Source organism: Notolabrus celidotus, unplaced genomic scaffold, assembly GCF_009762535.1.
Source record: "Notolabrus celidotus isolate fNotCel1 unplaced genomic scaffold, fNotCel1.pri scaffold_219_arrow_ctg1, whole genome shotgun sequence".
Taxonomy (NCBI): domain Eukaryota; kingdom Metazoa; phylum Chordata; class Actinopteri; order Labriformes; family Labridae; genus Notolabrus; species Notolabrus celidotus.
Window position 1 is genome coordinate 72,103 of NW_023260070.1, and position 16,515 is coordinate 88,617.

The 16,515-nt window shown below is 41.0% G+C and overlaps 1 protein-coding gene across 1 annotated transcript; it reads right to left on the reverse strand.

The window, feature by feature from the left end:
• Positions 1 to 15,018: 15,018 nt before the first annotated feature.
• Positions 15,019 to 16,155, reverse strand: LOC117809061 (thyrotropin-releasing hormone-degrading ectoenzyme-like). Its single transcript, XM_034678757.1, has 2 exons — positions 16,073 to 16,155; positions 15,019 to 15,485 (listed from the first exon to the last, which is right to left on the reverse strand). Exons 1-2 carry the CDS (start codon positions 16,118 to 16,120, stop codon positions 15,270 to 15,272), a joined length of 264 nt encoding a protein of 87 aa, XP_034534648.1. The 5' UTR covers positions 16,121 to 16,155; the 3' UTR covers positions 15,019 to 15,269.
• Positions 16,156 to 16,515: the final 360 nt, after the last annotated feature.

Genomic DNA, 16,515 nt, shown 5'->3' on the forward strand with positions numbered 1-16,515 from the left:
TTTCTTCTTGATCTTCCGGCTGTGTAAGAAGCTTGATTCTGATTGGTCAAAACCCCTTGACCATGGTTATTAACTTTCACTACGCCAGTGACAAACTCATCACGTCATGACTCGGGTCAAATCAATCCATGGAGAAGAGTTCAGACACATTTAGCTTCTGCTTGTTGACACTATGAGCGTAAGGTGAGGGGAAACCGTTAGCTTCCGTTAGCATCAACACAATGTAGTACGATGACTCTGATCTTAACTCACACTTTTGTTTCCCATGAGCAGAGATAATTACTGTAAATCTACACTCCTCTCCTTTGGAATCATCTACCAGTCAGGGTCCGGGAGGCAGACACCCTCTCCACTTTTAAGAGTAGACTTAAAACTTTCCTTTTTGATAAAGCTTATAGTTAAGCTGGATCAGGCTTGGACCAGCTTTTGTCATGCTGCTATAGGCCTAGACTGCCGGGGGAACTGGCACACTGACACACTGGGATCCTAGCTCACCTTCTTCCCCCCAACCCCTTCATCACTTACTTTAACTCTGCCTGTCCCATTAAAGTTACTAACCATAGACCTTTCTGGAGTCCCTGAGCTCCATTGTCTCGTAGATTCCTCTGAGCTGCCGTAGACGTCCTCCTGCTGTGGACGATCTGGACTCCAGCTGATACGGACGTGCTGGACTCCAGCGGCAACAGCTTCTACGACTCGTCTCATCACTATCACCTCTCTCTCTCTCTTACTCCCCTCTATCTGTCTTTCCAGACCCAACTCAGTCGAGGCATGATGGCTGTCTAACATGAGTCTGGTCCTGCTGGAGGTTTCTGCCTGTTAAAAGGAAGTTTTTCCTCTCCACTGTAACTAGCTAAATACTGTGATGTGCAATGCTCATGATGGATTAAGGTGGGGTCAGACTGAGTCTTACCCTGTCTTGGTGTTGGGTCTCTGTTCATAATTTGACATAGTGTGGTCTAGACCTCCTATGTTTGTAAAAGCGTCTTGAGATAACGTTTGTTGTGATTTGGCGCTATACAAATAAAGATTGATTGATTGATACACAACATTAAAACACTGCTATATTAACAAACAGTATGCTACAGTTCATGATTTCACCACTAGATGTCACTTCATGTTTCTGTTTGTTGATAAACTGGACTGATGGCAGGTATGGTTCACCGTTAGCTTGTTTAGAGACACTGATTGGCCAAATGTAATAAAAATGTCATTTCTGTGACGATGTTTTGATCAGTTTGGACATTACGTTCTACGAGTTAAGATGAACCTTACGTCTCATTGCTGAAACCAAACTATGACACAACTTAAAGGGTAACTAAACCCCTCAGTTTCAAGGAATTACATCTACCCATTGAATTTCAAAAAATGGCATTGGAACGTCAATGCATAAATTTGGACAGGTAAGGGTACGATGACAGACACTCATTTTCAACACAATTTGAGGAATTTTAATACTTAATGCTCAACCACTGGGATCAATGATAATAATAATAAATTATATTTATATAGCGCCTTTCAAGAAACCCAAGCTGGCTTCACAGGGTCTGAGGGGTAGGTGGGGATATCTAATGGGGAAAGAACTTGAGGAAAAGGTGCATTTTGATTGCTTTCTTAAAACTGTCCAGGGTTGGAAGGCTGGACAGTCAAGACATCAAGACCCACATTGATTAACAGCACTACTAAATCCCTATATAAACATGTTCTCAGCTAAAACAAAGTGGTTTTGGGTTTAGTTACACTTTAAGTTACAAACTAACTTGTTTGTACGTATGGTTTAGTGACGACTTAACACCCTAACTTAGGATACAACTCATGCAGAGCTGGTGTCCCAGCACCCATTGAGGTAGTTTGTGGCTTCAGGTCTCACAATGTGCAGAAATTAAGGCATTATCTCAGCTCCATATTTACTGTCATTTACCTCAGTCATGATAGGGAAACGTGGAGCGACATCCTGTCCTGCAATATCCCTGCACGGTACAAGGTCCTGGATCCTGCTCCCCCATAACCGCCCTCTCAGATTCACGTCATCCCTCACTCTGTCATTTAGACGTGATGTTTTGTAAAAACAGCCCAGGTTCAAAAACTATCAGTGTAGCTTTAAGAGGACACTGTGAGTGATTCTAATTCCCTGTTGGTGAACACATAAATCTGAGAGCCTCAAAGAGACTCTAACATGTTCATTATCAAGTGTGGAGAGAGCTCATTAGGAACAAATGGCTTCCTGCAGCTTTTTATCAGTGACCAGTAGATGCTTTTGAAGCACAGACACAGACACAGACACACACACACACACACACACACACACACACACACTCACACACACTCAGCCTCATTTAGAAAGAGCAGCGACTGTATGTGAGCACAAACGACACGAATAAAGAGTGTTTAAAAGATAGAGCTTCTCTTTAGTGTCATTAAAAACCCCTCAGAGTCTTAAGTGGACTCATTTTCCTCCAATTGATTTATATTTTAATTAAAGTGGATTTTAATTACAGACAGCAAAACAAACAGTAATTAATTTATCATTTAGGAGAGAGTGTGTGATTGTTTGTGTGTTTGTGTGTATGTGTGTGTGTGTGTGTGTGTGTGTGTGTGTGTGTGTGTGTGTGTGTGTGTGAGGTCAATGCATCACAATCAGCCGCAGAAAGAAAAACTATTTACCAACCCGAGAACAGAACCTGTGTCGCCGCGGGCAACAGCGGATCAATAATACTGCTGCCTAGCAACCTGATATTTAATCTGATATTTATATCAACGTGATTGACAGGAGTGGACCTCCATTATACACACACACACACACACACACACACACACACACACACACACACACACACACACACACACACACACACACACACACACACACACATACACTGTCAGCAGAACGGACAACAGTGTTGATTAATATTTGATTTCAATAAAGCCTGCATTCATTCAAAACAACACTGTATGAATGTATGTGTGTGTGTGTGTGTGTGTGTGTGTATGTGTGTGTGTGTGTGCGTGTGTGTGTTATGTTTTATTCATCAAAGTCAGAAACCAGCTGACAACACATTCTGTTACTCACTACATGGAGAGAAAGGTGGTTGTGATTGGTCAACAAGGGGAACTTTAAAAATTCTTCAGTGACACTTTTTACATTAAACTTCAAGTTTTGCCCAAATATGGGCGTGGCTGACTGGATTGACAGGCAGGAACACTGTAGCTGTTAGCGAGGAGGCTAAAGGCCCGCCTCTTTACCTTACACTAGCTCCACAGAAGCTAATATGAAAGTGCTAAAAACTGCAGTTCCTTCAGTGTCCACTAGAGGCTGGCTGCAGAAACACAGGAAACCACATACACACCCATTCAAAGAGACGATCTTTACAGCAGAAATAAACATGTTTACAGCCTGGTTCAAAAAACAGTTTAGGTCTGAAGAGCTCATTTCTCTATTGGGGGGATTTTTTTAATAACTCGTTATTATGAAGATTTTAAACTTACGAGTTTTGCCCAAATAAGGGCGTGGCTGACTTGATTGACAGGTGGGAACACTGTAGCTGTTAGCGAGGAGGCTAAAGCCCCGCCTCTTTATGTCACACTAGCTCCACAGAAGTTAGGTTGAGTTCAGCATTTCCAATATGGCCGCCACCGCCGACAGTCGGCTTCAAAGCAGAGCTTCAGGAACAGACGGATGACGTCACGGAGACTATGTCTGTTTACTATACAGGATATGGTCACAACAGATCTATTCAACCTTATTAAAGCCCAATGGAGGCTCTTTATCTTCTGATACGTAGTAAACCAGCGTACAGTACAAGTGCAAAGAACTGCAGTACCGTCAGTGTCCACTTGAGGCTGTCTCTAAAGCCACTGAATCCCCATAAGAACCCTCTTTAAAGCAGAGTTTAACATGTTTCCAGCTTCATACTAAACTTTTATTCTGTCACTACATCTCATTCTTTCATTCCTCATAATTATATGGGAAGTTAATCTTTTTATAACTCTTTAGTTTTTATTATATTAACAGTAAAGTTATGCATAGTGAGGGGTAATAAGGGGCGTGGTTAACTAGCATCTAGGCTATTGCTTCGCTATATCTTGGGCTTCAGTCTGGCTTTTATGTCGGGTTTAACAATTTTATTACTTACTTTTTACCATAACATTGATTTAAATGTTGCTTTATTATTTTATTAATTTAACTGTTTATTATTTTAATTTATCTACTCAGTTTTATTGATATTTTTAGCCTTCATTTTATTTTCAACTCACACTTACCCTTTTACATTTATTTATTATAACTATTTATATTCTTAATATGAATTTGATGCTTTAACTTATTTTAATCACACATATTTTAGTGTTGTTGTGCATTAATCTCTATTTTAATATCTTTGTTTTTAATATGTTTTGACATTATTTTATTTCTGCTTCTTTCTTGTTTTCAGTCGCTGTAAAGTTCTTTGAATTTCATTTTAAATGTATGAAAGATGCTCTATAAACCGTGTACATGTTTTATGAAGACTAGGCTGGAATCTCAAACTTTTTATTACTTTTAAACTATTCAACCAACACGCATTCACTTAAATTCAAAACAGAGATATGATCAGACAGCGTGAAATCTCCCTACAGGGTTTTAAAGCTCACAATCCTGAACCAACAAAAACCAAACAGGACCAGAGCAGAAAACGCTGCAAATGAAACTACATGACAAACGTCTATTCAGAAGTCTGAAGGAGGATTTACAAAACACACCCAGAGTGAGAGAGTGCCAACAACAAGCCGAGGAGCCTGATTAGACATTCAGAGAGAAGTTTATGATCTACTAACCTGACAGAGTGAGTCTCTCCAAAAGGGCGAGGTCTGACCTTTCCTCAGCACTGACTGATCAACACGCTGTATCTCGTTTGTTCACATTTGATTTTGGTCCTTTAGCAGACACGAGAGCACCAAACCGAAACCGGGCCTGGTGAGTAAAGATAGTGGAGTGGAGAACGTCCAGAGAACACTGGCACGTTGACACGCTGGCCATCCAGCAGGCCCAACACCTTGTCCACACCGGCCACTTAGTCCCGCACAGAGTTGGGTTCAGGCGGCGATGACAGCCTGGTGCATGTGTGCTGTGTTTACTCTCCTCAGATAGAATGGACTGAAGTCTTTAAACGTTCTTCAGGCTGTTGTTTACACGACTAAATGCAGTGAAACGAGCTGCTGTGGACGGCTGCATCGATCGGGATTGTCCCCTCAGACAGTTATGACACGGACGACTAAAAACACTACATTAGGCGTCTGAGTGAGGTCATTTCTCACAGTCCTAAACGTCTGTAACAAGTCCCTGATGATGACAGGAAGTGGACTCTGGTGGCTCTGCAGACGGGGAGAGGACAGACTGTTGGGCTGGACGGTTTGTCTTCTCAGTTCAACACCACACTAAAGCTGTGAACTCAACTCTTATACAGAATTCATCTGTGACAAACTCAATCCAAGTTTAAAATATCCTTCCAGGCTGTGAAATAGCTTCATGGTGTATATGTTGTTTATGATGCAGAACATGAACTCTAACTCTCAGGAAGCTGAATGTGTGCATCACTCAAGTAAGACGACTTTTCCTCCAGAGTCAATAAAAAATGTTATTTTGTCACATCTCATTGAATTATATTACCCAATATCATATCATATCTCACACATAATCATACTGAGTGAAATTATCATTCTGTGTATGACCATATCATATCGCATTGCAACATATTGTATCATATGAAAGCGTAGCATATTGCATCATATTGAATGGTATCGTTTTGCGCCGTATCATATTGTATAGGAGTGTAGCATAGCATAATGCACCGTATTGTATTGTATCGTACCGTATCGCACCGCATTGTATTGCAATCCATCATATCTTATTGCACCTTATCTTATCTTATTGCACCTTATCTTATCTTATTGCACTGTAACATATGTTATTACACCGTATCACTTCGAATTGCACCGTATCTTATCATATTGCACCGTATCTTATCTTGTTGCACCGTATCTTATCATATTGCACCGTATCTTATCATATTGCACCATATCTTATCATATTGCACCTTATCTTATCATATTGCACCGTATCTTATCATATTGCACCTTATCTTATCATATTGCACCGTATTTTATCATATGGCACCTTATCTTATCATATTGCACCTTATCTTATCATATTGCACCGTATCACTTCGAATTGCACCGTATCTTATCATATTGCACCATATCTTATCATATTGCACCGTATCTTATAATATTGCACCGTATCTTATCTTGTTGCACCGTATCTTATCATATTGCACCGTATCTTATCATATTGCACCGTATCTTATCATATTGCACCGTATCTTATCATATTGCACCGTATCTTATCATATTGCACCGTATCTTATAATATTGCACCGTATCTTATCTTGTTGCACCGTATCTTATCATATTGCACCGTATCTTATCATATTGCACCGTATCTTATCATATTGCACCATATCTTATCATATTGCACCGTATCTTATCATATTGCACTGTATCTTATCATATGGCACAGTATCTTATCATATTGCACCGTATCTTATCATATTGCACCGTATCTTATCATATTGCACCTTATCTAATCATATTGCACCTTATCTTATCATATTGCACCGTATCTTATCATATTGCACCTTATCTTATCATATTGCACCATATCTTATCATATTGCACCGTATCTTATCATATTGCACCTTATCTTATCATATTGCACCGTATCTTATCATATTGCACCGTATCTTATCATATTGCACCTTATCTTATCATATGGCACCGTATCTTATCATATTGCACCGTATCTTATCATATTGCACCTTATCTTATCCTATTGCACCGTATCTTATCTTGTTGCACCGTATCTTATCTTGTTGCACCGTATCTTATCATATTGCACCGTATCTTATCATATTGCACCATATCTTATCATATTGCACCGTATCTTATCATAGTGCACCGTTATCATATTGCACCATATCTTATCATATTGCACCGTATCTTATCATATTGCACCGTTATCATATTGCACCTTATCTTATCATATTGCACCATATCTTATCATATTGCACCGTATCTTATCATATTGCACCGTTATCATATTGCACCATATCTTATCATATTGCACCATATCTTATCATATTGCACCGTTATCATATTGCACCTTATCTTATCATATTGCACCATATCTTATCATATTGCACCGTATCTTATCATAGTGCACCTTATCCTATCATATTGTTCCCTATCATATGGTATTGCACCGGATCATGTCATATTGCACCGGATTGTATCATGTTGATATAATATGATACCGTGACCAAAAAATATGGTTAAGTCCTCATGACTAATATTTAGTCTCATCAGTTTGATTCCACACCGCATGAAAAAAAGAAGCCAAAAACTAAACTAACTACATAAAAACATCTGAAAACAAAATAATGTATTTATTTTTATCTACATTTTGTCTTATTAATAACTTATTTCTTCCTTCCTGTTTATTTGTGTTAATGCTGTTATGAGACCACCATCATCACTCTTCATTATCTGTATTAATCATACCTGATATCTGTCCCAGAAACATAAAGCAGAGTATAAATAACCCTCCCCTCCTTCTATCAGTGGACTCATGAATAATTCATGACTGCTTTAGAGCTGCTAATTAAATCAGGTGATTGTATCTGTTTAATGACAGTGTGATGCTGCTGTGTTTAAACACCACCTGAGATCCTGTTTGATTTACTTCAATATCAGCGTTTGTACCTTAATATGAAGTCTCACTGTCCTCTGGTTTCTCCTTGTCTCTCCGTCTTTCAGCTCGCTCCTTTAAAGAGCGTTTATTTGCCTCGCCGCGTCGCCGCTTTGATGGTGGGAAAATAAAAGACGGGAAATTGAAACGCCTCCCTCCAACCGCCCGAGAGTGGAGAAGAGAAGAACGTGAAATGTTTGAGCTGATCTTTTAAATGTCACCTTATCAGTTTAAGTTAAGAAAAGCAACAGAAAGTTTGAAGAGACGTGTTTTAGATCAGCGTTAGAATGAAAGCGTCCACCTCCTCTCACAGACAGATGGCTGGCTGTCAGGTGATTAGAAGCAGTTTGCTGTCATTATGTTGGGCTTTATGTGCTGAGGAGGTGTCACTTCAATCAAGTTAGATAAAAATAACAGAGAGATGAACCACTAACATTAAAAAGATGTTCTCACATGACTGTGTTTAAATAAACAAGAGCTATCTCTGTTTGTAAACCCTCAGAGTTCATCCTGATTCACATGTTTGCAGACGACATGGTTACAGACACGAGTTAACACACGTTCCTGCAGGATGCATGCAGGGCTGAGTCTGTCTTTATGATCTTTCTGCTTCTAATATCTTAATGTATGAAAGATGAAAACTTGGGAGGAAGAATGAGGCTGAGCTCAGATCCTCCTGCATGATCCTCTCCAAATTGATGTCAACTAAAACCGATTAAAGTTGGTGCATTTCTCATCAAACCAATAAGAGCTTTGGGTGGTGAAGTCCCAGGATCCTGCAGCGCTGATACCTCATTAGGCGAGGCAAGTTTACTCCACCGAGGCAGTTTCAGGGCCGGTTTGGAGCCGGCGCTCAATTCAGAACTGTTGTTTCAACTGCGAGTGAACCGGCTCCCAGCCAGGAAAACCGGTTCCAGAGCGGCTCCAACTCTTTGCTGGTCTAGAACCTTGACCCGCTTACATCAGGGGCGAGGGGCGGGGTTTTGCCGTGATCAGAAAGACAACCCAAACGTGTTTCCTCCATCGTCCTGCAGCGAACAAATCAAAGAGACTAATGGATTCAAAGACAAAGCAGCGGTCAGTCGAGGAGACGAGCTGTTGTTGTCCTCCATTGTTGTTGTTGTTGTGAGGGAAAGTTCATGCTAGTGCTGCTGGGAAAAGAAGCGGTCATATAAATCTGATGTCATGGTGTGCCTCTTCCACAGGCTCGAGAGGGCGGAGAAACAAACGGGCGCCGTGTTGGTTCAAGAGTTCAACCAGCTCCCAACCAGAGCGAGCACCAGCCCAGAAATACAACCCGGTCCACGCTGGTCCAAAAGAGGTTTCATATAGCACAAGGGTTCCCAAACTTGGGGGTCGTGAGACGTCTCTCAGAATGCTTTGTTTTTCTAAGTAATCTAAAATGTCATATTCTACCCATCATTGTAAATATCTTCAATAATACTCTAATTTGAAATGAAACCTTTCAAATACAGTTTTTAAAATGATTTTTCTGCCTTTCTTTGGTCCCAGATGTTATCTAAGGTTAGGGTTAGATAACAGTTCATTCACTGCAGCACATGAAACATGGCCACATGTGCACGTAGGTAGAGAAATGTTCTGCATCTTGCAGAACGTGCATCGCAAGTATTCAGAGAGAAGGATAAAAGTCTTCAAGTTTTAACGCAGAAAATATCTGGAGTCGCCTGAAAAGTCGTCGTTGCAATGAAGACGTGTTGCAGGAATACACAGCAGCAGCTGCTTCAAAGAACTGCAGTGCTGATTCAGTGACCTGGATCATGAATGGGATGAAAGGCGAAACATTGTAAGAACCAAACCAAACCAAGCTGTCTTAGATTCACCTTTACTTTGACTTCATATTTCAGAACGTGAGGTTGCCACTTGTTGACATGTTAACGAGGAGAAGACGAGAAGAAGCTCATAACATGAACTGGTGACTTCAGCTTGGACTCAAACTCAGATTAGATACATGGGAACTTAAGACGTGACTCGACTACACTGACGGTTACCAAACTGCTAATGTTAGCATTCAGCCTCTTCTTGTTGAGTAGCCTATGTATTCTTTTAAATGGTAGTATGTTTTTTATCATTTGTATTGTACATTCGTTTACATCTTCCTGCCCAGGGACCAAAGATGAAAATTAGCTTATAGCTAACTCTGGCTTGACATTTTTGTCTTGCATGGCCCCTGTCAAATAAACTAATACATACATCTGAGCTGATTATATAACAAGAAATAGGTTTGTGGGAAATTCCAAGCTAAGGATAATGCTAGCTTAAAAGTAGTTGAGTACAGTTAGCGATGTACACGATGGTATCATCAGCATAAAGGCGGATATGTGAACATCATCATGTTTGGAGGAGGCAGGCTTTCATTTCTTCACCCTCTTCTTTCAAATCACTAATAAGAGCCACAAAAATAAACAAACAAAGAAAGAAAAGATGCAGAGTCCCAAACTGATCCTCAGAAATAATTGACCTGTCTCGTCTCGACGGTGAATGATCAGTTAACAAGTCCGACCTTTTCAACAGAGTCAACGAAACCTGAGTCTCAGCTCATTTAACAAACGGCTGTCATCGTTTCTCCAAGTCTTCTAAAAGCCTCACTCAGACTACACAATGCAGATCATCAGTGTTATCCACATTAAGACACACAGCGATCCTCCTGCTCGGCACAGATCTGAAGCCAGACTATTACTTATTAATCCTTCCCTTCATGAGGCTTCATGTGTTGAGAGTAAGAAAAGGATCTCACACTCAGGCCGTCCAGTAATATTTCAATTTCTTCCTGAATACTTAAACACAACTCCAAGAATTCGATGTTTTCCTGCACATCAATAAAAGATAAATACATCAAGAGTTTAAGTCAACAGTGTGTAACACTGTGGGACATTTCCACGCTTCTGAACGCAGCTCCTCAGAATCAAACAGCAGAGTCGGCCTCTGATTCAATCCACCATCGCTGCTGCTGCTGCTGCTGCGTTCAGCCGTGACGACGCCTCGGCTAAAAGCACAACAACTGTTTCTTTTACAAGTGTTGGTGAACGCCCTGGGACCACTGAGTGTGTCTGAACGCAGCCCCCTGAGACTCCACAACAACGGAAGAAAGACTTCGGCTCCACCTGCAATAAACAGCTTCAGTTCACCGTCTGAGGAGACCTGGGGAGCGAGTCGGAGCGGAGCAGCTCGAGTGAAACACAAAAGGCTTCAGATGAAAGGAGAAAGGAGAGCAGAGTAACAGGCGAACATGAAACACAACAGATAAAGAAACTTTTTGGGCGAGGAAGTGAGTAGGTCAGAGTGATTGTACACGTCAGCTACGGAACAGAAACATGACAGAAAAGAGGAACCTGAAAGAAAAGAGCAAAGAGAAGGAGAGAACAGGTAAAAAGGAGGAAAGGAGCTGATGAAGTATTGATGGAGGAGAAAGTGGGTCGATAAAACAGCGAAGAGAATAAACTCCAGACGTTGTGAAGGATGTGAATAAAACATCAAGTGAATCAAATATAAATGAAATATAAATCATGTAAAGGTGGTAAAGAATGTAAGAAAAACTGGAGAAAGTGCTTTTTCAGGAGAAAATGGAGGAGGAGAACTTTGAGCTTATTGAGATGTGAAACAAAGAGTTCCACGGGGATCTTTAGGGACCGAGGAGATGAAGAGGACCAACAGTCTGAAGGCCGGCCGGCGTCACAGAGAGGACTACCAGAGGAGTTATTCTTAGAGCGCTCTGAGTCCAGGGTTACAAATGTAAAGGTTACCAGAGGTCGCACTACAACAAAGGTGAGAGGTCACTTCCTGCAGCCATGCTTTCCAGAGATGATGGATTTCCCATTGTTCCCATTGATTCTACACGAGCCATTTAAAAACAGATGATACACTAAGAGTATGTTACAAAGGTTAAACAGATCAAACATCCATGGTTCCTATAAACTTTCATATTACCAGATTATTAATATTAAGTTGTTTTTGTTTATTGCTCTATTTAATCAACGTACGGTTGATCTGTGATCTGCAACAAGGACTAGTGCTGAGAGAGAGAATCCCCCTGCTGCTCCTTGTCTATCTATTCATTTATTATGTACTTCATTATATATATATATGAATATGATATATCATGTCAAGAGAACAAGGATATTTAAATCATATTGAATCTTATCTTACATTTCTTATTGTATTGTATTATAGGTATCATAGGTATTGCATCATGTAGTACAAACAGTATCAAACATATTTTATCATCTGTATCCTGTCAGACTGAGGGACAGTTTGATCCACCAGGCAGTCAGGATGCTGGACTCTCTCCCTCTTCCCATAGTGCCCCCTTCACAGACTTAAAGGTGACATATCATGCAAAATTGAGTTTTTAATGGTTCTCTACCTGAAATATGTTTCCCTGGCATGTCTACAAACCCCCCGAGAATGAAAAAAATCCATTCTGCCCCTGTTCTGATTTCTCCACCTTTCTGTAAATGTGTGTGAAACGAGCCGTTTCAGACTTCAGTGTTTTTGTTACGTAACAACAATATCCGGTCTGTCACGGAGTCAGAGCTCGGAGCTTGTTCAGCCCATAGACTGTATAAAATACAACTCAACCCCTCCTCCGTTTTTCATTCCCTGCACACATGTGTGCTAACAAGGAGCTTAGGAGGGAGGCATGCTAGTTGTAGGCTGTCTTAATAAACACAAAGGTCGCTTTGACTCCCCACGTCTGCAGATTTGAAGATCTAGTGGATGATTTTTATTTATCATGGATAAGTGCTAGCGCTAATTGGCATAGCCACATAGCTACATGTTCATAGCTGTAGCTGTAGCTGTAGCTGTGTACCAAGACACACGTCGACATACTGACAAATAAAACAACAAGAAACACTAAATCTGTGACCAATCCTTCATAAAAGGTCCTGCTGCCTTTCTGGCAGAGGTCGCTTTGACTCCCCACGTCTGCAGATTTGAAGATCTAGTGGATGATTTTTATTTATCATGGATAAGTGCTAGCGCTAGTTAGCATAGCCACATAGCTACATGTTCGTAGCTGTGTACCAAGACACACGTCTACATACTGATAAATAAAACAACAAGAAACACTAAATCTGTGACCAATGGTTCAGAAAGGTCCTGCTGCAGGCGCCTCTCCGTCAGGATCAGATTCTGGATCAGATTCAGAGGGTTGAAGTAACGCGGGTCTCTGAGCAGCCGTGTATATTCAGCCAACATGTAAACATTAGATCAACGTGCTGGAGAGCCGAGGCACATCCACTTCCGGAGGGGGCGTGGTCAGAGAGAAAACAGACTGTTCTGAGGAGGACTGAAGAAGAGGACTTTTCAGGCAGACCAGAATCTGATTTCAAAGTGTTTTTTTGAGCATAAACTTTAAAGACATGTTTTGGGGACCTCTTAGACCAATATATGTTGATGAAAAAAGCGTGATATGTCCCCTTTAACCCGGTCACTGACCCCCCCCTAAATCAACGCTGAGGTCTGTCATCCTCAGGACTGAAACACACACACTCACTCTGATTTTAAATTGCACTATAGCAAAGCTTCTGCGCTGTTTTAAACTGTGTTCTATTATTTTTATTAGCTTACTTCTGATCTTTTTCTAGCTTTCCTGTGTTTATCTGTTGTTGTTGTTGTGGGTCTGAGAGAGAAACCCAATATTAAATCCTCAGTATGTCTGGTGCATGCTGCAGCTTATTTGACAACAAAGGAGACTTTGAACTATCATACATATTGTACATATTGCAGTCCCTCCAGGAAGTTGCGATCGCAACTATCAACGCAAATTCAACCAATCAGCGCAATTTTTTCGCGGCCTTGCAATTTTATACCATCAGCGCAACTTTCCTGCAACTTTGACCGATCCCCTTAACCTCCGCCCCTGCACGCCATCGGGTTCATCATCAAGTTCACTTCCTTGGAACATAAAAAGTCCTCACTTGATCGGCACTTTTCAAAACACGCACAGAGAGCGGGTGAAGAGCGAGGACAGCAGGCAGGACAAGTCACCATGACAACGTTGTTATTTATAGATTGAGGGGCTCAGTGTTAGCTTGGTCTCTACCTGCAGCAGGTGTGCTTTATGAACCAGCTCTCCTCACGTTGAGGATTTTTAACCCCGGTGTGCGTTAGTGACAAAGACACAACCGGGGGGACGTCTGTTTAATATTTGATGTTTGACGTTGTTGCCGTGGTTACCGTAAAAAGCTCGGCGTCTACAGCTTGATTTAATCCAGTTTAGAGAAACATCAGACACCTTCAGTAAGTTTGGATCAACTCATAGTCATCAAAGATGAAGATTCATTTCAGAGTGCCGTGAACTGACTGACTGTGAAGTGCCTCTGTCACTGTGAGGTGCATTCAGGGACCGTCGTAAATGTGCAATACAGTCCTTTCATGGCATTTTACTGTGAGTCAAGATAATCTAAATACAGTCAGTGGCCACATCAAGAATGTTTTCTAAAAATAACTGTAATTTAGTGTATTTACTCGCCCCTGAGATGTTTTTGGGGGAAAAAAGAAAAAAAAATGCAACTTTCACCGCAATTTTTTCAAAAAGCTGTCGCAAAATCAGACTTTTTGGGGACGCAATCAAAGAAAAACCCTGCAAAATCCTGGGGGGACTGTTATTGTATTGAATCTCATTGTATTGTATATAATCATACATATTGAAGTATCATTTCATATCATGGATATCCTACTGTATCATAGGTATTGTATCATATCATACATATAGTATCATCCATATCACATGGTATGTATTGTATTGTATCATATTGTATCATCAGTATCATATCATAGGTATTGTATCATACATGTATCGTGTATGTGTGATATAAGTGTTGCATTGTATCATACCTATGATACCGTGCATATTGTAACATATCATAACTCTGTTTATCGTGCTGTATTGTTGGTATCTTAGTGTAGTGTATCATATTTATCTCCTCCCCCCGGGTCAGTGTAGGTGAGTCTGGTGAAGAGTAGCTCAGCATGTTTGTCACTTTTCCTTCTCTTACATGAAATCAGAACCCCCCCTCTGGTGATCTGTTAACTCCAGTTATTACATGAAAATGAATCATTTATGAGACTTCCTGAAAGAAAGATTATCCTCATTTGCCCTTTTTAAAGTTTGGAAACAATTAAGTGTGAAACCTGTCCGGAGCTTCGGACGAGGGTGAAGTTTTTAATAAGACAAATTAGGAGCAGAAAATGTCAGCCTCAAACCATGAGGACGTTTGACTGTTTCTCATTTGTTTACAAATAAAACCCCAAATTTATAAGAACTGGGCGAATCTTAGGAGAGGAAAACAGAACAATTATGGAGATAAAGTGGAATTTTGTTTTCATAATATCATATGGAACTGAAGGTTTTTGGTTTTCCTGCAGCAACAAGCAACAAACCGACACATTAAGAGTTTAAGTTGAAGGAAGGGAACTTGGATGGATTGTTTATTCCATCAGAATTGAAATCTCTAAAGGTTAAAGGTCATTCCCACATCATACAAGTGATCTTAAACTCTAACCTGTTGTTGTTCTTCACGTCCAGTCCATACAGGAAGTGCTCCTGGTTGACGGTGATGTAATGCGTGGGCAGCTGCTCTGATTGGTTCTTGCTGATGGTAAGAACAGGGTATCCCATTTGCAGAGTCCACCTGTCCATCATCTCTCCGATGTTGATGTCCCGCCCCTCTGAGTGCATGGCCTTAAAGAGAGAAACCATCACCGTCTGTTAATGACTGATCAAGACAAATGACAGCATTATTTACAGTCATTAATGAGGTCATTACTCGGTATGAATGAGCATTAAAATGTTAAATAATAACTTGATTAAAGTCTCTTAATGAGAGGGAATGATTGACTTTCAGGTAATTGGACGTCTGATTGGCTGGCGGTTAAATTAAAAAGCAGCCCTGCTTTAACGAGCGGCGCTGACGAAGATGAATCTCGTTAAAGACACTTTTTTTCCAGGAGCTTCTCCTGTGAAGGACAAACAAGAAAAACAAGCCTCTCCTCCACCTGTCAATCACGTCACCATGGCAACACGCCAGCCTCATCAAGTGTGTCCTAACCGGCGTCTCTGTGGCCTTCATTAGGAGAGCTTTGTTAAATAATTAAAGGCTCCTGTCAGTCTGCTGCTGCGTCCCTGAAGACCTGAATGTGGAGCACTTAAAGGTTTAAATCCCCGCTGAACGGAAAGGGACGGACGCCGCAGAGTTCACGGAGCGAGGGAACGAGAGAGCGAGCAGAGGGAGGGAAAGGTGAGCTAAACACAGACAGGTGAACTTTTACCTGAGACAGTTTGCTCCACAGGTCGTCTCTGGCTGCGTTGCTGTACATGTGACTCAGCAGATAATCCTGAAACACAGAAAAACAATCAGAGTTAAACCGAATTTAAAATCCTTCTTCTGACCTTCAAAGCTCTGAATGATCAGACCCCTTCATATCTTAAAGAGCTCATATTCCCCTCTAGAACACTACGCTCCAACATGCAGGCCTGCTCATCGTACCGTCTCTAAAAGTAGTATGGGAGGTAGAGCCTTCAGTTATCAGGCCCCTCTCCTTTGGAATCATCTACCAGTCAGGGTCCGGGAGGCAGACACCCTCTCTACTTTTAAGAGTAGGCTTCAAACTTTCCTTTTTGATAAAGCTTATAGTTAGAGCTGGATCAGGCTTGGACCAGGTCTTAGTTATGCTGCTATAGGCTTAGACTGACACACTGGGATCCTGTCTTT